This window comes from Dendropsophus ebraccatus, chromosome 5 (assembly GCF_027789765.1).
Source record: "Dendropsophus ebraccatus isolate aDenEbr1 chromosome 5, aDenEbr1.pat, whole genome shotgun sequence".
Classification (NCBI taxonomy): Eukaryota; Metazoa; Chordata; class Amphibia; order Anura; family Hylidae; genus Dendropsophus; species Dendropsophus ebraccatus.
The window spans coordinates 27743611-27766092 of record NC_091458.1 but is presented as its reverse complement, the minus strand read 5'-3'; the positions used below and the strand labels follow the sequence as shown (position 1 = coordinate 27766092).

Here is a 22482-nt window from a genome sequence, read left to right as displayed (position 1 = left end):
CTTTAAATTACAGATACAAAACACTCACTGAAATAGATTTTTAAAAAATGAGTGCAACAAATATTTCTGTATTTTGTGGCATATGATCAACCCTTCTTATACGTGTATGTGTGGTACTGCAACTCTGCGACATTCACCTCAATGGACAAGAGTGGGGCTGTGTTTTCTTTTTTTTAAATCCTGGATAACAGCTTTAAGATGGAAAAAAAAAAAAAAAGCTAAATGATTGTTTTATGGTGATTCACCTAAAAATAAAACAATGGTGGATTTTTTTTTTTTTTATAAAATCCATACGGTTTCCAAAGGCTGCAGGGCAATTTTGCTTACAGTATGGTTACATCCCCGGCTTCCTTACAGACAATTGTTTGGCTTGATAAATATTCGCCGTCCCTTTCGTGTATCCTAAGCCGTCAATTCACAGCAGGAGCCCTGGTCAATAGTAACGCTTCCATTGCAAAACAGCACTTGTGGACATAAATTGAGAGGATGGAGGAGGGGGAAGGGAAATTGGGTGGGTACCATTTAATTTTCATTCTTGACAGCTTGTCCATAGTAAAGTCTCCTCCGGGATTGCTGGTGAATTATCATGTTGCAGTGCTGTTAAAATCAGGGAGGTTGCCGCAGCTAACTGGCAGCTGTGCACTTCTATATAGTACTATTGGTTTACCCATAGACAAAAGCCAAACAATTCTAACATCGATACGAAACACGGCTATCAGGAAATGTGCAGGTGCTTCCCTGCTGTACTTATCATTACCTGCCATCTTGTCTGCTGATGGTGTAACCTAGAAGAGGCGCATTAACAAAGCTGATGTTTACACCGACTAGTGGAGTCCCATCTGATGTAATCACCTGACCGCGTATCACACACGCATGTCTGCAAAAGAAAAACACCATACAAGAGTTAGTGCATTCTTAAGAAAACACTAAAAATTTTAAATACTTATGAAAATAATAAGTGGCAGAGAAGCTACAGGGAATAATATATAGTATAACAGTTATATTCTTGTATATAGGAGCAGTATTATAGTAGTTATATTCTTGTAACTAGGAGCAGTATTATAGTAGTTATATTGTTGCATATAGGAGGCAGTATTATAGTAGTTATATTCTTGTATATAGGGGGCAGTATTATAGTAGTTATATTCTTGTATATAGGGAGCAGTATTATAGTAGTTATATTCTTGTATATAGGAGCAGTATTATAGTAGTTATATTCTTGTATATAGGAGCAGTAGTATAGTAGTTATATTCTTGTATATAGGAGCAGTATTATAGTGGTTATATTCTTGTATATAGGGGGCAGTATTATAGTGGTTATATGCTTGTATATAGGAGCAGTATTATAGTAGTTATATTCTTGTATATAGGAGCAGTAGTATAGTAGTTATATTCTTATATATAGGAGGCAGTATTATAGTAGTTATATTCTTGTATATAGGAGCAGTATTATAGTGGTTATATTCTTGTATATAGGGGGCAGTATTATAGTGGTTATATGCTTGTATATAGGAGCAGTATTATAGTAGTTATATTCTTGTATATAGGAGCAGTAGTATAGTAGTTATATTCTTATATATAGGAGGCAGTATTATAGTAGTTATATTCCTGTATATAGGAGCAGTATTATAGTGGTTATATTCTTGTACATAGGAGCAGTATTATAGTAGTCATATTCTTGTATATAGGAGCAGTATTATAGTAGTTATATTCTTGTATATAGGAGCAGTAGTATAGTAGTTATATTCTTGTATATAGGAGCAGTATAAGGCTATGTTCACACTACGTATATGTCCGGCCGCATATTTTTCGCGGCCGGACATATACGTGTAAAACTCCGGCCGGGATTTACGCAAGTTGCGGCTGGCTACGCACGGTCCGCGAACTTACGCCCGTAAGCTACGTACGCTTCCCGAGCAGCGTACGTAGCGATCTGACAGCGGTATTTTACTTGGAAATCTTCGCCTAGCATCGGACACCCCACAGAACCTTTTGGATCGGCAAATCAAAGTGTAAAAAAGAAGAACTCACCACTCCGTACGGGACCGCATGTTACGCTACGGGCGTAAGTTACAGCATTTCTGTCCCCAAACAATGGTCTGGTTCATTTTTTTTGGCGCCGCATACGATCCGGGTATAAGTTCTTACGTAGTGTGAACTGTGCAGCCGTAGATCGTATACTTTGTATTGTACGCAAACTACGTAAATCTCTGGCCGCTTATTGACGGAGCGCGCTATGGCCGGAAACTTACGTAGTGTGAACCTAGCCTTATAGTAGTTATATTCTTGTACATAGGGGCAGTATTATAGTAGTTATATTCTTGTATATAGGAGCAGTATAATAGTAGTTATATTCTTGTATATAGGGACAGTATTATAGTAGTTTTATTCTTGTATATTGGGGCAGTATTATAGTAGTTATATTCTTGTATATAGGGGGCAGTATTATAGTAGTTATATTCCTGTATATAGGGGCAGTATTATAGTAGTTATATTCTTGTATATAGGGGGCAGTATTATAGTAGTTATATTCTTGTATATAGGAGCAGTATTATAGTAGTTATATTCTTGTATATAGGAGGCAGTATTATATTAGTTATATTCTTGTATATAGGAGGCAGTATTATAGTAGTTATATTCTTGTATATAGGGGCAGTATTATAGTAGTTATGGCACAAGCAAGTAGAACCAAAAAGTCCAATGCACTCACCAGCAGGTGCGGTCTTCAGAAGTTTATTGGATACACATCACCATCGGCAGGGGGAGGTGGAATAGGTGCGGGAGCGTAGGCAGACACAACAGTTTCACGCCGCAGCGCTTTGTCAAGTGAGAATATTGGTATTAATTCTCAAGTGAGAATATATTGGTATTCTCACTTGACAAAGCACTGCGGCATGAAACTGTTGTGTCTGCCTACGCTCCCGCACCTATTCCACCTCCCCCTCCCGATGGTGATGTGTATCCAATAAACTTCTGAAGACCGCACCTGCTGGTGAGTGCATTGGACTTTTTGGTTCTACTTGCTTGTGCCATACATAGCCTCCTTTTTCTCCGTTGCACCCCAGCCTTCGGTCCACCGGATACCATCAGCCTACATACCGGTCCGCTCATCTAGCCTCACACACCTTTAGTGCGGGCTCTGCTCTCTACTGATTTTTCCATTATAGTAGTTATATTCTTGTACATAGGAGGCAGTATTATAGTAGTTATATTCTTGTGTATAGGAGCAGTATTATAGTAGTTATATTCTTGTACATAGGAGCAGTATTATAGTAGTTATATTCCTGTATATACTAGCAGTATTATAGTAGTTATATTCTTGTATGTAGGGAGCAGTATTATAGTAGTTATATTCTTGTATATAGGAGGCAGTATTATAGTAGTTATGACATGGAGAGAAAGGAACGGCTGCACATCCCATCTATGGCTGATATTAATGCCGCTAGGCCTATTTTAAAATTCAACACCAGGGTGTCGGTATATAATTTGATCAAACCATAATAGCCCCGTGTACCACATGTAGGTCCCCTGGTTCACAAGGGTCCCTACGCTAACTCCACACCGTGTCGGTCAGTGACCACCAACCCTGCGAAGCATGCATATGCAGGAAAGGGAGACCATGGAATGGCCCTGCAACCCCAATGTCACAGGACCAAACCCAAAATGCCCCACCAGAACCCGGCCAGCACCACCGGCAGGGAAGGCTGCCCCCAAACAACACAAGTATGAATAAGCTATTACACTCACCCCTGCTACTCACACAGAATGGGGAAGACATAAGGTACTGACATGTGAGCACAGGCATATGCTGCTAATTTTGGTCATGTGGGTCTTATAAAGGCGTGCGAGCTGTTCAGCAAAGGGAAAACTGTAAAACACGACATGGAGAGAAAGGAACGGCTGCACATCCCATCTATGGCTGATTTAAAATTCAACACCAGGGTGTCTGTATATAATTTGATCAAACCATAATAGCCCCGTGTACCACGGGGGCCTCTGGGTATTGGTCCTGTGACAGTGGGGTTGCAGAGCCGTTCTATGGTTTCCCTTCCCTGGTTGTGCATGCCTTGCGGGGATGGCGGTCGCTGACTGACACGGTGGTGAGTTAGTGTAGGGACCCATGTGAGCCAGGAGACCTGCACGCTGGTACATGGGGAAATATGGTTTGATCAAATTAGTATTAGGTAGTATCAGCCATAGGTGTAAGGTGCAGCGCTATTTTCTCTTCTTGTCCATATTTTACATTTCTCTCTTTTCTCAGTGTTTGCACTCCTCCTAGTAAGACCCACATGACCCCCTTTGTCGACCAGACACCTGGTCGACAAAGGGGGTGTGTCCCCAAAACGGCCGTCCCAGGACGCGTCTGCACCTAATCCCTTCCCCTCCCCGCTTTCCGTGGACCTAATAAAGTCATAAAGCTGCAAATCACGGGTGAGTGCCACTTCACACTTTTTTCACAACACAATAGTACGCCTCCTCTCTGTTGTCTGCACCCCCGTACAGCAATTGCAGGTCACGGACAGAATCTTGCTGCTTTGTCTCATTGGACTCATGTTTAAGTGGTGTAGTGTTTGGTGTGGTGCGGGACTGTACTACTAACTACAACATTATAGTAGTTATATTCTTGTACTTAGGAACAGTATTATAGTAGTTATATTCTTGTACATAGGAGGCAGTATTATAGTAGTTATATTCTAGTACATAAATAGTTATTGTTATTATAATCTGTAACTAAAGTAGCTCTGTAAATTGTATCTAGAATTGTTTTATACAGTCCCATCCCTCCCCCTCTCAGATCCTGGATCTAGTGCTCTATGTATTCAGAAAATGCAGAATAATTCAGTATGTCATCTGGGACGGCTCAGCGCTGGAGTCTTCCCACTTCTCCCTTAGGAGGGTTGAGTTTTGCATTATTTACAGAGTCTGTAAAGGAAGCTGAAACCTGGCCGAGCAGATTTCTCAGATCACACTGATAAAAGAAGGCTCAGATGATATAAGAGATGAAAACTCAGCAGAGGGATGAACAACTGAACCATAAACACGCGTCCCACATGTCACATGGGTTACGGGCCAAAGAGGCACAAAGAAGCATTTTAGGTTAGGCATCATTCACATGGCTGCTTTATGGACACATAGGGGGGTGCCTGTAGGATTCTATACTGTTCCCATTCATAGGGCCCTATTCCACCGGACGATTATCGTTTGCATAATCGTTAACGATTAACCATCTCAAACGACCGCTATTGCGAACGACGTCTTATTCAATGCGAACGATTTGCGAACGTTTTGCAAACGAGCAACGATAAAAATAGGTCCAGGTCTTATAAAGCGATCACTGATTTCTCCTTCGGTCGTTAATCGTTAACTGCATTTCAACCGAACGATTATCGTTAAGATTCGAACGATTTAACAATAATCTGATCGATAATTGTCCGGTGGAATAGGGCCCATACTGTAGGACACATGCATATTCCCCATGGAGGTACCATAGAGCTGCATGTGGACTGTCTATAGGACCATCAGCTGTTAACCATGTGCCGGATATATGGAAACAGGAAGGAAACAACCACTAGGTTACCGCTATTGGGTCATCTAATAAAAGACACAAAAAAATAATTTGCTATTTTTTTTTTAAATTGGAGTAAAGATTTATTTCCAAAATTTTTTCAAACTCAAGAAAAATCAGAGCCCAAAAATAAATAAATAAAAAAATTTAAACCATCTCAGGGCTTTGTGTCTGAAATAGTGCTGATACAAATTTATCGTCTGTTTTATTACTTTCTCATTTTATTACTGTACATTTCACCCTCCAGTCAAAATAGAATTTATTATAGTGGAGGAAACGGGTCCGCTCCCCCCTCCACCTGTATTTTTTTTTCTTCCCAGGCAAGGATTTATTATTGTCTTACTAAAACGGCTCTTGCTAAACTTTTGCCCCTTAACAGTTTCTAAACTGACAAAAAAATAAAATAAAAAAATACACACTGGTAAAATGAAACTTTTTCTTCCCAAAAAATGTTTTTAGACCCATCAGCTAATTCTTATTATTCCATTTTCGCATCAGGTGCTTTTTACTTAAATAATCACCATCCAGGAGGTGAGAAAGTCACCGGCTAAAAAAAGCTCCTAAAAACCTGATTTCCCCCCACTTTCTCTAACAGCTTAGGGTTACTTGACTTTGCACTTAGAAAAAATGACCAGAAAGGTTTGAGAACCACTTAGACGGGGGGAAAAAAATAAAAAATAAAAAAATAAATTAAATCCTCCCTCCATTAAATATGTATGCGGCAAACACAGCTGTTTCCCATCTGTAGATAAATCTCGTGTCGACCATTTTTTTCTTCTCCATTTGCAAATGCAGGGAACATAAAAAAAAAAAGAAAAAGGAAAGAAATGGAATAATTTGTAAAAAGGTTTTTAACCTAGCTTGGCTTTCTGTGCCGCAGGAAGGAAGAGTATTCTAGATGCTTTTTAGTGAGAAATTGGCATGGATATTGGGTTAGTCTAACCGTGCCGACTTTCGATAACCTATATGTTATATAAGGTATACAACCTCTATACTCTAATTACATCTAAAGATGCAGGTAAACTACTTCTCGCTGCTGTCTGTTGAGATCTGTTGGTACTTTGGGTAGAGTCATGCCATCCGTTCTGCCATGTGGCCAACATTATTTTGCCAGGTTTGGCCATAACAAGGGTAATGGTCTCCAACATTTGGCTCTCCAGCTGTTGAAAAACCACAATTCGTAGAATTTGGGGATGACCCTTTAGGGCAGCAGTCTCAAACATCGCCTGCAGGGAACACGCAGCTTTCAAGTGTGTCATTTGGGGTCCATGGGGCCTGAAAGCTCCCGACAGGGATGTTGCTTGCATGGGGCTACTGGGGCGCAAGTCGTGGATTTTTAGCCCAGAGCCCCATATCTCAGTGGAATCGTTTCCTCCAGGTACATCTGCAGGAATGTTGAATAGTTAAACAGAAGATTTAACCTTCCTGCTCCCACTCCAATTTACTCCTACAGGTTGCATGCAGTTCAGATCATTAGCATGTGAGATGCATTATTACAGTATGGGGCCACAGGGGGCATTATTACCATATGGGAGAAGTATTAAAGTATTGTGGCATGGGGAGCACTATTACTGTTTGGAGGCACAAAAGCCTTATTACTGTTTGGAGACACAAGGAGCCTTATTACTGTATTGAGGCACAAGGTGCCTTATTACTGTATGAAGACAAGGAGCCTTATTACTGTATGGAGGCACAAGGAGCCTTATTACTGTATGGAGGCACAAGGAGCATTATTACTGTATGGAGGCACAAGGAGCATTATTACTGTATTGAGGCACAAGGTGCCTTATTACTGTATGAAGACAAGGAGCCTTATTACTGTATGGAGGCACAAGGAGCCTTATTACTGTATGGAGGCACAAGGAGCCTTATTACTGTATGGAGGCACAAGGAGCCTTATTACTGTATGAAGACAAGGAGCCTTATTACTGTATGAAGGCAAGGAGCCTTATTACTGTATGAAGGCAAGGAGCCTTATTACTGTATGGAGGCACAAGGAGCCTTATTACTGTATTGAGGCACAAGGTGCCTTATTACTGTATGAAGACAAGGAGCCTTATTACTGTATGGAGGCACAAGGAGCATTATTACTGTATGAAGACAAGGAGCCTTATTACTGTATGGGGCACAAGGCTCCTTATTACTGTATGGAGGCACAAGGCGCCTTATTACTGTATGAAGACAAGGAGCCTTATTACTGTATGGAGGCACAAGGAGCATTATTACTGTATGGAGGCACAAGGAGCATTATTACTGTATGGAGGCACAAGGAGCCTTATTACTGTATGGGGGCACAAGGAGCCTTATTACTCCATGAAGACACAATAAGCATTATTACTGTATGGATGCCTTACTACTTTAATTACATAATAATTAAACATTAAGTTGAAAAAATGTGGACTGTCAACTATAGAGAAAGAGAACAGACCACAGGCTACAGTCAGATGTAAAAGTCCTGTAGGATTTTAGGAAAACACAAAAATTCCACTGAAGCTCTAAATCTTGTGTCTTACAAAAAGTTAGTTAGGTCTATATAGGTTTACAGGGCTTTTGGTCGCTTTTATTACTGTTCCCATATTTTGGCTAATGGGAACATATTTCGTGACTGCGGGGTAAAGAAGGACACTGGGGGAGCGTGGACAGGTAAGTATTAATGAGCAAACTTTGTGAGCTGCACTAAAACAGCTAAACAACTGCAATTGTTCAGCTTTTAGTGCGGTTCGTGTAAGGTTTGGTTGAAACCTAACTTTACTTCAAAGTAAACTTCATCTCTAGTTGTGGACTGGGCTTGAGGTTTATGTACTGTAGTTACTTGGGCAACACCTTCTTGACTATCTCAGACCATGTTATCCAAGATTACCCCAAGATCTCCAAGCCTAAGAAGCCCTTTATTTTTATGGGCAACACCGGATAATGCATTATGTAACGACACTTTACCCAGTTCTAGTCCCAAGGCGCCCAAAAGAACTCGATATAAAGTCCTAGGCATGACGTATGGGTGGGATAAGCTTTAAGTCTCATAATTGTGTTCTTAAGGTTAGAAAAAAACCCTGCAAGATGTTCCAGCAGTGCGGTATATTTCATGGAAAACTCTTAGTTTTTTCACCTCACATAGCCCAATAAGCAAAAAAAAAAAAAGAACAAAAATACTGAAAAAGCCAAGCTAAAAGTACGGTAATTCTAATTGTAATTGTAAGAAGACCCCAGCAAAGCAGCTAAATCAGTTCCTCCCCATGGTAGAAGTTCCTGAGTAATAGGCCTGGCATAGTGAGTGGAGTGGCACAGTCTGTGCCACGTCTGGGCAATACTGGGATAGGAATGCTGAAAGCTCACGGGGTGAGATCCATTTACACAGTTTGAGAACAGATTTATATCAAGCCGTTCTTTAAGCGAGCGCATATACCCAGGTTTCTAAATCCGCTACCACCACAAAGGCATAGCTGCCTAATATCAGCACCAGATACCATTATAACGTATTTTACTGGGATCCCGGGCAGGAGGCACGTAGCGAGAATTAAGAGAAATTGTTCTGGATTGTGTTTCCTCCTAAAGATTGAGACACGTGGTGTTGTTACGATTTTTGGAACGAAGTTTGAATTTCAAAAAGTTATAGAGCCTATATTAAGAAATTTTTTAATTGTGCATTGTTGTCATGGAGTGCGCTACTTCCAGAGACAAAGGCAAGAAGGAAACTTTATAATAAGATCACTTATTGGGGCTCCAGTGGAACTGGTTTTTATTTATTTTTTTTATTTTTTAGATTTGTTCTGAATTTGATGGGAAAAAAACTACTTAACCTACTTGCACAAGGAGGCAGATGAGATGAGCCATGTTTCTCTATGGCATTCTTATTATAGTCTGGAGCAAAACTTAAAGCTTTAATATGTTTCGGAGTATCATCCATAATAACAACAGATCCAGGAACACCAACTTGCTGTTGAATTTTTTCTTCTTCAAATCAACTGGCATCCGAAAGTTATATAGATATGTAATTTACTTCTATTTAAAAATCTCAAGTTTCCAGGTACTTATCAGCTGCTGTATGTCCTGCAGAAAGTGGTGTTTTCTTTCCAGTCTGACACGGTGCTCTCTGCTGCCACCTCTGTCCATGTCAGGAACTGTTCAGGGCAGTAGAAGTTTTCTATGGGGATTTGCTACTGCTCTGGACAGTGGACAGTTCCAGACATGGACAGAGGTGGCAGCAGAGAGCACTGTGTCAGACTGGAAAGAAAGCAACACTTCCTGCAGGACATACAGCAGCTGATAAGAACTAAATAGAAGTAATTTACAAATCTGTATAACTTTCTGAAACCAGCTGGCTTATTTTTACCTGTTATCAGGCAATATGTGCCTTATACTGGTTACCTGTATGGGTGAAAACTTCTAATGGCCACCACTGTGAAAAACAAAAGCCACCCAGCTTTGCACATACCCTGAATGGCATATCACACCTGATTACTATGCAATGACAAACTATATACAGTGCATATTTATATACCACTCAGAGTCTGCAGAAAGCTGGGTGATAGGTCCTCCAGGACTTGGAATCAATTAAATACCTTAAAGTGACACTGTCACCCCCATTTTTAATTTTTTCATCTTTAGAAACGTTTAAATCACTAATTTTGCTCTCTCCATACCATATTTCATATGTTTAATCATGGTGCTGGTTGATAAGAAACTGAGCTTGTTAGTGCGCCACTGGGCGGGGCTTAGCCTCTGAAGCGCCACATCGCTCCGCCCACTACACTGCCGTTGACCCCGCCTCTTGGTTACGTCATCTCTCCAGGCCACTGCTCCCACTTGTTTGGCACTCCTAGCCTTTGCCTGGATGTCGGGACATGCGCGGCCCCGTCATTTTTCGCGCAGGCGCACTGGCTGAGTACCGGGTCCGTCCACAGCCGGGCTGTGCATGCGGTCGCACAGCCCGCGGATTTTAGCAGGCGCAGGCATGGTGGGGCTATCTGAAGGTTCGTCGGCGTCCTGATGCCCCCTGAGCTCTCGCTGCGTCTGTGAAAGTCTCCTCACAGCCAGCAGCGAGGCGCTTAGTTAGTGCGCAGGTGCAGTGCGGCCGTCCTACTTGCACTGCATCTGCGCACTAACTCAGCCTGGCTGTGGATAGACCCGATACTCACCCAGTGCACCTGCGCGAAAAATGACGGGGCCGCGCATGTCCCGACATCCAGGCAAAGGCTGGGAGGGCCAAACAAGTGGGAGTGACGGCCTGTAGAGATGACGTAACCAAGGGGGCGGGGTCAACGGCGGTGTAGTGGGCGGAGCGATGTGGCGCTTCAGAGACTAAGCCCCGCCCAGTGGCGCACTAACAAGCTGATCAAAGTTCAGTTTTCTCATCAACCAGCACCATGATTAAACATGTGAAATAAGGTATGGAGAGAGCAAAATTAGTGATTTAAATGTTTTTAAAGATGAAAAAATGAAAAATGGGGTGACAGTGTCACTTTAAGTGAGCACGGAAAACAGGACTGATCAACCTTAGTATTCATTAGAAATCCTCTTAAATACAGATGTAGCAGAGCTGAATTTGTTATTTAACCCCCTAAGCTTCCCTTGATTTGTTTATAGTTTAAAGGAGTTGGCCACTTTATAGTAAAATAGTTCAGTATACAGTATTAGTAAGTGTACTCACTGTATATACTGACAGCAGCTCCCTGTGTGCCTCATTTAGCCAAAATCAGACTCCCCTCCTCCAGACTGTGCTGTCCCGCTCTGTGGTGTTTCTGTCCATAAGATGGCAGACATGGAGGAGCATGTGACCATGCCCCGCCCCCTGTGTCCTCCATAGACATATACAGGCTCAGTGGTGGACACTGGGGGAAGTGGCATGGTCACATGCTCCTCCATGTCGGCCATCTTATGGACAGAAACACCGCAGAGCAGGACAGCACAGCCTAGAGGAGGGGAGTCTGACTGTAGCTCTATGAAGTAAACAGGGAGCTGCTGTCAGTAAATACAGTGAATACACTTACTAATACTGTACACTGAGCAATTTTACTATAAGGTGGCAGTGGCCAACCCCTGTAAGACCAAAGATGACAAAGTCAGCTCTGCTACATCAACAAACAGACAAGTATGTACTAACCCTCCATCAAAGGGATTATCTCCTGGAATGAAATGTGTGCTGTCCCGGCCGACCAAAAACTTAATCCGGTGATAGAAGGACTGAAGGTTCTGATGCGATACTGGAGCTTGGGTTTCCTGGATAATATCCAGTGGGTCTGGGGAACCCAAGCACAGGGCGTTCGTCTGGCAGGATTGTTGCAGGCAACAGTCAGGGTCCAAGCAGTCTGTCAACCCGTCTGCAAATAAGAAAAAAAAAAAAAGAAATCAGACATTCATGTATATTTGAGGCAACAAACACATAGAAGACATCAAAAAGATCATAGAAACACTAAACCAACAACTAGAGGTTGTTAACCATGTGGAAATAAGTGGTAATGACCACAAAGTCATTATGTTAAGTGTCCAGTAGGTGGCGCTGTTTAATTAATGATATACATGTCACAGACTACGGGAGAAGGGGAAAAACCATGTGCACCTCATGCATCACCATAATGGCTTCTAGCAAAGCAACCACAGACAAAATGCTCCTGGTTACTTACTGGAAACAGTCAGCAAGCATGTCCACATACACCACAATAACAGCTTAGGTTGGGTTCACACCAGTGTTGCTCTGCAGAAAAAAATTGTACAGACAGATCCATCGCCCTATGGACAACAGTGTGAACGGATGCAGGACGTCCAGTCATCAGATTTTCATATAGGACACTAGGCACCAGGTCCGTGCTCTTTGCTATAGTGCCCCCACTCTTACAAATAACCAGCTGAAGTTCTGAGAAGAACAACATAATGTTCCGAACTCATGGGGCCTTCACTGTTACTTGAATATTCACTGGACTGTGAGGCGAATAAGAACACATCCGCACGGTAACATCTGCCAGATGGGAGGCAAGAAAGAGAATCATATGGCCGCACAAGGAAGCCAGAAGGGCTGGAAGTATTTAGTTACACCGGAGCATCGTGCAACAAGATGGATGGGATTGCTTTAAAGGGCGAGAGGGAGAAGGATGGGAACCTGATCATTTTCATGTGAGGCCATGTTGATGCAAAACTACTACATTCAGATGCAGCAGAGCTAAGTTTGCTGTCCGGCAGGGATAAGGTTGAAGGTTTTACATAGGTAAGCCTATCATCCAGTCTTAAAGGCGTTGTCCAACAGCTGATCATCAGTGGTATTATAGGGATTTGGGGAAATGCATTAATAGGCGTGTCCTGGGGTCAAAAGTAGATGAAGATGAAGGGGGGCTGTGTTGGTAAGATATTAACAAGCTAAGGTTGTCAGGTGTAGTAGAGCTGAGGTTGTCAGGCGTAGTGAAGCTGAGGTTGTCAGGCGTAGTGAAGCTGAGGTTGTCAGGCGTAGTGAAGCTGAGGTTGTCAGGCGTAGTGAAGCTGAGGTTGTCAGGCGTAGTGAAGCTGAGGTTGTCAGGCATGGTGAAGCTGAGGTTGTCAGGCATGGTGAAGCTGAGGTTGTCAGGCATGGTGAAGCTGAGGTTGTCAGGCATGGTGAAGCTGAGGTTGTCAGGCATGGTGAAGCTGAGGTTGTCAGGCATGGTGAAGCTGAGGTTGTCAGGCATGGTGAAGCTGAGGTTGTCAGGCATGGTGAAGCTGAGGTTGTCAGGCATGGTGAAGCTGAGGTTGTCAGGCATAGTGAAGCTGAGGTTGTCAGGCTTAGTGAAGCTGAGGTTGTCAGGCTTAGTGAAGCTGAGGTTGTCAGGCTTAGTGAAGCTGAGGTTGTCAGGCTTAGTGAAGCTGAGGTTGTCAGGCTTAGTGAAGCTGAGGTTGTCAGGCATAGTGAAGCTGAGGTTGTCAGGCATAGTGAAGCTGAGGTTGTCAGGCATAGTGAAGCTGAGGTTGTCAGGCATAGTGAAGCTGAGGTTGTCAGGCATAGTGAAGCTGAGGTTGTCAGGCATAGTGAAGCTGAGGTTGTCAGGCATAGTGAAGCTGAGGTTGTCAGGCATAGTGAAGCTGAGGTTGTCAGGCGTAGTGAAGCTAAGGTTGTCAGGCGCAGCGGGATTGTGGTCGTTAGGTGCAGCGGGGCTGAGGTTGTCGGGTTTCATAGATCAGAGGTTGTCAGGTTTAGCAGAGCGGAGGTTGTCAGGTTTAGCAGAGCGGAGGTTGCCACACAGAGCAGACATGATATGATACAACTCCTGCAGTTACTATACATGGTTTAACATAGAACTACATTACATTACATTTACTGCATTGTGTTATGCAGGGAGTCGGTGCTGAGCACGGGAAAAAAAAAAAAAAAAGATGAATGACAAATCCAGCTCTACTACATTTGCATATGTTTCACAGAGGAGACATTCAGCTCATAATATGGAATACTTGATCTTTATGGTGCAAAGAGCTTCCAGTGGAAAAAAATCCTATTTTATTATGCCAATTAAGAAAATCCCTCGCTTTATGATAGACGCACTTACACTAATCCTGCTTTGTGAGCCAAGTAATTCCAGTGTCAGACGGAGCAGGATTACTCGTCGCATCGCATTGTGAAATGAGGAAGAGAAGTCACATGTAACCGCTCCTTGCATGTGCAGAACGGAGGGAAATAGAGATCCGTCATCAGTGCCCCCATAACACTGCCAGCCGTCATCAGTGCCCCCCATAACACTGCCATCCACCATCAGTGCCCCCATAACACTGCCAGCCATCATCAGTGCCCCCCATAACACTGCCAGCCACCATCAGTGCCCCCATAACACTGCCAGCCACCATCAGTGCCCCCCATAACACTGCCAGCCACCATCAGTGCCCCCCATAACACTGCCAGCCATCATCAGTGCCCCCCCATAACACTGCCATCCACCATCAGTGCCCCCAATAACACTGCCAGCCACCATCAGTGCCCCCATAACACTGCCAGCCGTCATCAGTGCCCCCCATAACACTGCCAGCCACCATCAGTGCCCCCATAACACTGCCAGTCACCATCAGTGCCCCCATAACACTGCCAGCCACCATCAGTGCCCCCAATAACACTGCCAGCCACCATCAGTGCCCCCATAACACTGCCAGCCACCATCAGTGCCCCCATAACACTACCAGCCACCATCAGTGCCCCCATAACACTGCCAGCCACCATCAGTGCCCCCATAACACTGCCAGCCACCATCAGTGCCCCCATAACACTGCCAGCCACCATCAGTGCCCCCATAACACTACCAGCCACCTTCAGTGCCCCCATAACACTGCCAGCCACCATCAGTGCCCCCATAACACTGCCAGCCACCATCAGTGCCCCCATAACACTGCCAGCCACCATCAGTGCCCCCATAACACTGCCAGCCACCATCAGTGCCCCCATTACACTACCAGCCACCTTCAGTGCCCCCATAACACTGCCAGCCACCTTCAGTGCCCCCATAACACTGCCAGCCACCATCGGTTCCCCCATAACACTGCCAGACACTGTTCGTTCTCCCATAAAACTGCCAGCCACTATTAGTGCCCCCATAACACTGCCAGCCAACATCAGTGCCCCCATAACACTGACAGCCACGGTTAAATCTCCCATAAAACTGCCAGCCACCATGAGTGCCCCCCTTACACTGCCAGCCACCATCAGTGCCCCCCTAAAACACTGCCAGCCACTGTTAGTTCTCCCATAAAACAGACAGCCACCATGAGTGCTTCCCTTACACTGCCAGCCACCATCAGTGCCCCCATAACACTGCCAGCCACCATCAGTGCCCCCATAACACTGCCAGCCACCATCAGTGCCCCCATAACACTGCCAGCCACCATCAGTGCCCCCATAACACTGCCAGCCACCATCAGTGCCCCCATAAAACTGCCAGCCACTGTTAGTTCTCCCATAAAAATGCCAGCCACCATGATTGCCCCCATAACACTTCCAGCCAAAATTAGAGCCCTCAACAGTCGTCAGCACCCCCATAAAATTGTTAGCCACATGCACAGTCTCCACAACAAAACCAACCACCATAACAATACCAGGGACCGATTCTTATTACACTGGCAGTCTATGCTCCTAAAACACTGCCAGCCACCATCAGTGCCCCCATAACACTGCCAGCAACCATCTGTGACTCAAAATAGTAGACACCATTAGTCCCTTCCATAACACTGCCAGCAAAACAAGTATACACCACTGGAACCCCATAACACTACCACTGTCTGTGCCCCATAATGCCAACCACTGTCACTATAGTAAAGCTGAGACTGGCAGCCACTCATTGTAATCTTCCTCTGGTCCTGGCAATGTCCATCAGTCATTCTGCTCCCTTCCTGTAATAGTAATATTATATGACATTCTCCACTAGACCAGAGTTCCCCTTTAATTTTATAGCCGTCACTTCTTCGCTCCTTGGTTTCTTCTCCTCATTGTATTCTGGAGCGTTCCTGCTGAGAACCGATATTAAATAAATCCAGATAAACTATCTGCGCACCTCACAATGTGGTTTTCATCAAGAAAGGCAGATACGAGGCTGCTGTAAAGATGACCTTATACGATATGCTATTTAATATGGTGCTCGGATTAAATAACAAGATATGTGCTGCTGTGCTACAGGCTAGGGGGCGCTCACACACACCAACATCATCACCAATACTGAGAGTGAGGAGAGAGCAAGAATAGCTTAAACAGAAACATTATATATATTATATATATACACACACACACACACACACACACACACGGACACGCTATTAAGAAAGCAAATACTCTGCTAATCTATGTTCTATATGGACTATTAGGGTATGTGCACACTATGGGATACTCACGGAGACTTCTAGCGGATTCCGCCACGCGGCCTCTACTTGAAGTTCCACTCGTCCCATAGACTCAATGATCACTGTGCATTTACATTACATTACTTTTCCCTTTAAATCCTCAGCACTCTGTGTTCATGTTGGATTATCATTGTGCTGAGCTTTTTTTTGTTGTCTTTATCCGCACATAATGTTCAGGGTTTTTTCTTCCCCCCCATAAACAAACAAACATCCACGAGTCGGCGGCATTGTTGCTATTAAGCCGGAGCATTTTCTTTAGCTTGAAACGCGTGGAAATGACCCTTGGATTGAAGTGAACAGATTTTGACGATAATTATAGGGGAAGTAAATGACAAACATTACCTGCACGCATCCTTCATTTACCGAGATTCTCAAATAATGGCGCAGTGGTCCCTGTGCATCCTGCAATTACCCCATCACAAGAATGGATGAATGACAAGCACTCCGCATAATTATGGGGAGAGGGACGCTACCGCCATTACCACCACCGCCGCCGCTACGGCCAGTGAGCTGCTTACCGGCATCGTTATCCTTGCCGTCGCTGCAGGCGGTCTCCATAGACGTGTCGCATCCAGAACCTCTCCATCCCAGCTGACACATGCAGTTCCAGCCGTTCATGTCCAGCGTACACCTGCCATTGCCGTTACACAGGCCGGGGCATCCCTCTGAAACAACAGAAGCCAACAGGACGGGGCCGGTTATAGAGGTGGTCAGGGCACAGGCAGAGAGTAATGGGTGCCACAATGACCAAGGCAAGAAAAGCAATACACAACACATTGTAACAATAGAAAAGTTATACAGGAGCCTTTCTCCAGAGGTTACGCAAGACAACAGGGGTCGGGACCCTTCAGTATCATAAGCCTTAGATTCATCATTACTTATCCTGTACTAAGTTACATCCTGTATTATACTCCAGAGCTGCACTCACTATTCTGCTGGTAAGGTCACTGTGTATATACATTATATTACTTATCCTGTACTGATCCTGAGTTACATCCTGTATTATACTCCAGAGCTGCACTCACTATTCTGCTGGTGAGGTCACTGTGTACATACATTACATTACTTATCCTGTACTGATCCTGAGTTACATCCTGTATTATACCCCAGAGCTGCACTCACTATTCTGCTGGTGGGGTCACTGTGTATATACATTACATTACTGATCCTGTACTGATCCGGAGTTATATCCTGTATTATACTCCAGAGCTGCACTCACTATTCTGCTGGCGGAGTCACTGTGTACATACATTACTTGTCCTGGAATGATCCTGAATGACGTCCTGTATTATACTCCAGAGCTGCATTCACTATTCTGCTGGTGAGGTCACTGTGTACATACATTACCTGTACTGATCCTTAGCTACAACCTGTAACATACTAGGCCATGTGTGGTACCCCCTTCAGCAAGGGTGTATGGTACATTTTGGGCATCTTAAAGCTTCTCTAACTTGTGTGTAACCTACTGTCATTGTTCAATCCCTTATATCATCTGATAATCTGGCAACTATCAGGCCCTTTATATGCTGGATTAACAGAATTTTACTGTAGTAGATTATAGGGGTGAGGCATACCAACAGGGTGTGCTGTGCAGAAGCAGGAGTCACACCCCACCCAAAAGCCTCTCTACTACATAATATGATGCAACATTCTTGATTACATCCACAGGCTCAGATGCCTACAGGCCTTATACTTCTCAGAGCTGAGGTTTTGCTACAATTGTGTCATCCAGTTTATGGAACATACTCCTGTTTTAAACAAAGCCCCCTCATTTCATACCCAATGTAACATTACTACTAGACTAGTCAAGTCCATCTCTAGAAACAGAGACAAAGACAGAACACAGGAAGTGGAGTGGGGTTTAGCTACTGCTACAGTATGCCTAGGGGAAACGGAGAGAACTTGGTCTATGTACCTGCAAGCTGAGCTAGTCTGCCTGCTTTAGAGGATCCACGCTGTTCCTGAAAGGTAAATCAAGGCTTCCCTCTCATCTCTGACCACCGATAAAACTCATCGCAACTGTTTTACTGTGTAAGTATTGGCATATTTACTCCTGTATGTCCTCAGTGCTACAGTACCGTCTATTTGATACCCAATGTAACATAACAGCACTAAAATCATGGTTACTAGGTATCTCTCTCCTCTACAGTCTGCTGACTTGTGCTGAGCCAAGTCAATCTCTACAAACAGAGACAATGACAGAACACAGGAAGTGGGGTGGGGTTTAGCTACTGCTATGCCTAGGAGAAAGGGAGAGAACTTGGGCTATGTACCTGCAAGCTGAGCTAGTCTGCCTGCTGTAGAGGATCCACACTGTTTCTGAAAGGTAAATCAAGGCTTCCCTCTCCTGTGAGACCACCTATAAAGCTCACGGCAACAGTTTCCTGTGTAAGTATCAACATATTTACTGCTGTATGTCCAAGGTGCTCCTCTCCTCCCTTTCTTTAGTTATCAGCATAAGTTTATTGCTTAGTGTAACCCTTTCCTTGCTATGCTGCTGCTGTTTCTTTCTTTTCTGCTCACACAGTGTATCAGTAACCCCTTCTCCCCTGCATAGTATAACCCAGCAGTCATCAAATCATGAACCCCCTCTCCATCACAGGTAGGTAAGCCAACCTGAAGACCAGTCCACACATAATAAAGGGAGTCTGTCAGGCTGAATTTGTCACATGGCACTAAACCCTTGTGAAATATTTAAAAAATTGCAGGAAATTCAGTCAATATCAGTCAATATGTGGAAGGGACTTTTAAATGGGAAGTGAGCGGCAGCGAGCCCGTTGCCAGCACTGTAACTTTTAATGAAATACGGGCCCCGTCAAGTGAAGAATTTTGGAAAACATTCAGAACTGCAAAATATTCATAGCTGACGAGTTAATTTCAGCAGAAACTCAATTAACGTATTGAAAGCGGGAGATAAAACGTCAATAATTACCAAAGACAAACGGATGTGAAAAGGAGGCAAATCCGCATAAAATGTTTCCCAAAAGACTTGAAATTTTAAAAGATGGCCTTAACCCTTCAAAGTTTGGGATGAGATAAAAAAGGGTCTTTTTTTTCCCTCTAAACAGCGACACCTCTGTTTACAGGCTATTTCTGGTACTGCAGCTTGGTTGTGCTGACAACGTGGTGCAACAATGGGGCCAATGTAAAGATCAAGCTCTTAACTATACCCTGCCACAATGACCCGCCATGTTGGTGAGGCATCATATCATAGTGGGTCAGTCTTCATGGCTTAAGGTGCCAATAGTGCCCCCAATAGGTGCCTAAACTAGCAGACTGTTCACGTCTTTGGGTGCTATCAGATACCCTAGGCTTGAGTTACCCTCCTATCCTCCAAAACCCCTGTATCAGTAACGATAGTTCTAATGAATGGCCAACCATGCTTGGTCCTGGTGGGTCCTCCAAACGGACGGTTCCTCCCTCCTCTATGGCATATAGTCTACACTCTCAAGCGATTGAAGCCTTAACGGAACAATCCCTTTAAGAGACACCAAGACATAGGATGACTATTACCCAAACATAACATGATCAGGTCAAAGTCTGTGTGTGTTTTTTTTTACCACCTTGAGGCTATAATAGAGTTGGATAGAGGAGTATGCAAAGAACAGAAGGTGGGTGACAGAAAAAAAAACAAAAAAAAAACAACTAAAGAGGGTCCCGTTGCCGCTACATGTCATCACAGCCCTGTATACTGGACAACTCCTTTCTATACTGAGCTCTGCAGTCAAGGTATGGTCTTCTGATCCACTTGGTTGCTCCTCTTAGGCAGAGCCTAGTGTTAAGCATGGGCGGGGCTTAAAGTCATGTGAGCTATAACTCTCTATATAGGCTCATTGGTCATTTCTTTGAACCAATCACTATAGCTTTTATTTCCAGTGCTCTAATAACAGCCATGCGAATGAGAAGATCCCCATAATGCCATGCTATGTCTATGACTAGTTCTAAACCAGGGATAAGAATGTAACGTCACAGTGTACAACATGTTATGTATTAGAAAATGCAATGGTTTTAAGAAAACAGAAGCTCAGACAGAAGCGGTGTTTAATAAAGCCAATGGAAAAGCCCAAAACAACTAAAAAAAAGTAATAAAGTATACGGCCACCTGTCCCTATGACCATTCTGTACAGTCAACATTCAGTACATTAGCAGTATGACTAAGGCAGGAGGTGCTCAGTACTTCCAGCCTCTATGATAGTTGGACACATAGACATGAAAGGGAGGATAGCGGTATAGAAAATAGCCAGGTTAGTAAGCATCGCTCAGATGGAAGAACACATAGCAGTAGCAACATTTCTGTGGTAACACAAGACAATAGGAAAACTGATACAATACCTTTCACTACCTTATCCAGATAGTGGGCTTGGGGAATAAAAGACAGGACATTTAAGGTAGGGTTGAATAAGTGCTGGGTGCTAGCCGGCTGTGCAGGGGCTACAAAAGCACAAAGGGACAGAAGAGAAGCCGTGTTATATAGCCATGATCTGCTGGAGACAGAGCTGGGTCAGAGGAACACATGAACATGCACAGAGCCTGTAAACCTTTACAATGAAAGCATTCATTAGCCTGTCAGAAGCTGCAGCCAGATTTCAGCTCTGGAGTAGCTTCCTCCCTGCTTAATTCTGCATGGGAAAAATTGCATTCCTTAAAGGGATTGACTACTTTGTAGCATGATGCAGGTAATAAGGAGTGCTGGAAGAGAGATTTCTCGGCTTTGGTCCCTACTTTTCTGAGGGCTTCCTTACAAGGTACTCCGGCAAAGTTTTTTTTTTTTCTTCAAATTAACTAGTATCAGAAAGTCTATTGAAACTTCTATTGAAAATCTCACATCTTCCAGTGCTTATCAGCTGCTGTATGTCCTGCAGGAAGTGGTGTATTCTTTTCAGTCTGACACTGCTCTCTACTGCCACCGCTGTCCGTTTCAGGAACTGTCCAGAGCAGGGTAGGTTTTCTATGGGGATTTGCTACTGCTCTGGACAGTTCCTGACACGGACAGAGGTGGTAGCAGAGAGCACCGTGTTAAACTGAAGAAAATACACCACTTCCTGTAGAACATACAGCAGCTGATAAGTACTGGAAGACTTTATATTTTTTAATGAACGTGAATTGCAAATCTATATTAAACTTTCTGATACCAGTGGATTTAAAGGAAAAAAAAAATCTTTAAGTGAGAAATCTAGTCTAGTCTATTGTTGATTAAAAAAATTGAAGATTGTGAGGAAAGACATAAAATCATGGGAACTAAGGATATGTATGGGCCACAGGCCAATTACCCCATTAACACCTATGGTTGGTGTATAGTTGTCGCTTCAGGTCATGGACCTCCATCATCCTTCTAACATGTCTAGATGCTTCAACTGGAAACCCCTTTAAGAAGCAGCATGCACAAGATCATCAAAAACTCCTACTGCTTGAGAAGACCATGGCAATCTGGGGGTCTACTGTAATGCAAGGGGTGGGAGTTGGGATCCACACAACTAGACTAAAATTTTTGAAAGACCCCTGTTGAAATAGTGAGTGTTCTTCAGCAACCAAACTCCTTTGACTTGAACCAAAAGATGGCCGCCATGATGGGCCATGGAGGTGTCACGCTCGCTCCCCACCAGTAGTCTGCACTGCATCACCAACTGGTGGTCCCCCACTCAAAAGCTTATCGTGAGGAGATATCATACAGCTGAAAGGGTGCGAAAATAAGAGTGAGATCTATGACGGCCCGTGTCTTTCCTCTAGTGCCAACAATCATGGCAGTCTATGGTGGCCCGTGTCTTTCCTCTAGTGCCAGCAATCATGGCAGTCTATGGCGGCCCTTATCTTTCCTCAAGTGCCAACAATCATGGCAGTCTATGGCGGCCCGTTTCTTTCCTCTAGTGCCAGCAATCATGGCAGTCTATGGCGGCCCTTATCTTTCCTCAAGTGCCAACAATCATGGCAGTTTATGGTGGCCCGTGTCTTTCCTCTAGTGCCAACAATCATGGCAGTCTATGGAGGCCCGTGTCTTTCCTCTAGTGCCAACAATCATGGCAGTCTATGGAGGCCCGTGTCTTTCCTCTAGTGCCAGCAATCATGGCAGTCTATGGTGGCCCATG

At 43.9% G+C, this 22482-nt stretch overlaps 1 protein-coding gene across 11 annotated transcripts in view; it reads right to left on the bottom strand.

Moving 5' to 3' along the window:
- Positions 1-22482, bottom strand: part of TENM4 (teneurin transmembrane protein 4) — an 890102-nt gene that overhangs the window by 38539 nt on the left and 829081 nt on the right. For all 11 annotated transcript variants that reach the window (XM_069969727.1, XM_069969733.1, XM_069969734.1 and 8 more), the window contains 3 exons: positions 16918-17064; positions 11667-11883; positions 758-877 (listed from right to left, as the gene is read on the bottom strand). In XM_069969727.1, the coding sequence (XP_069825828.1) occupies positions 758-877; positions 11667-11883; positions 16918-17064 (484 nt within the window). The remainder of the gene's footprint in view (positions 1-757; positions 878-11666; positions 11884-16917; positions 17065-22482) is intronic.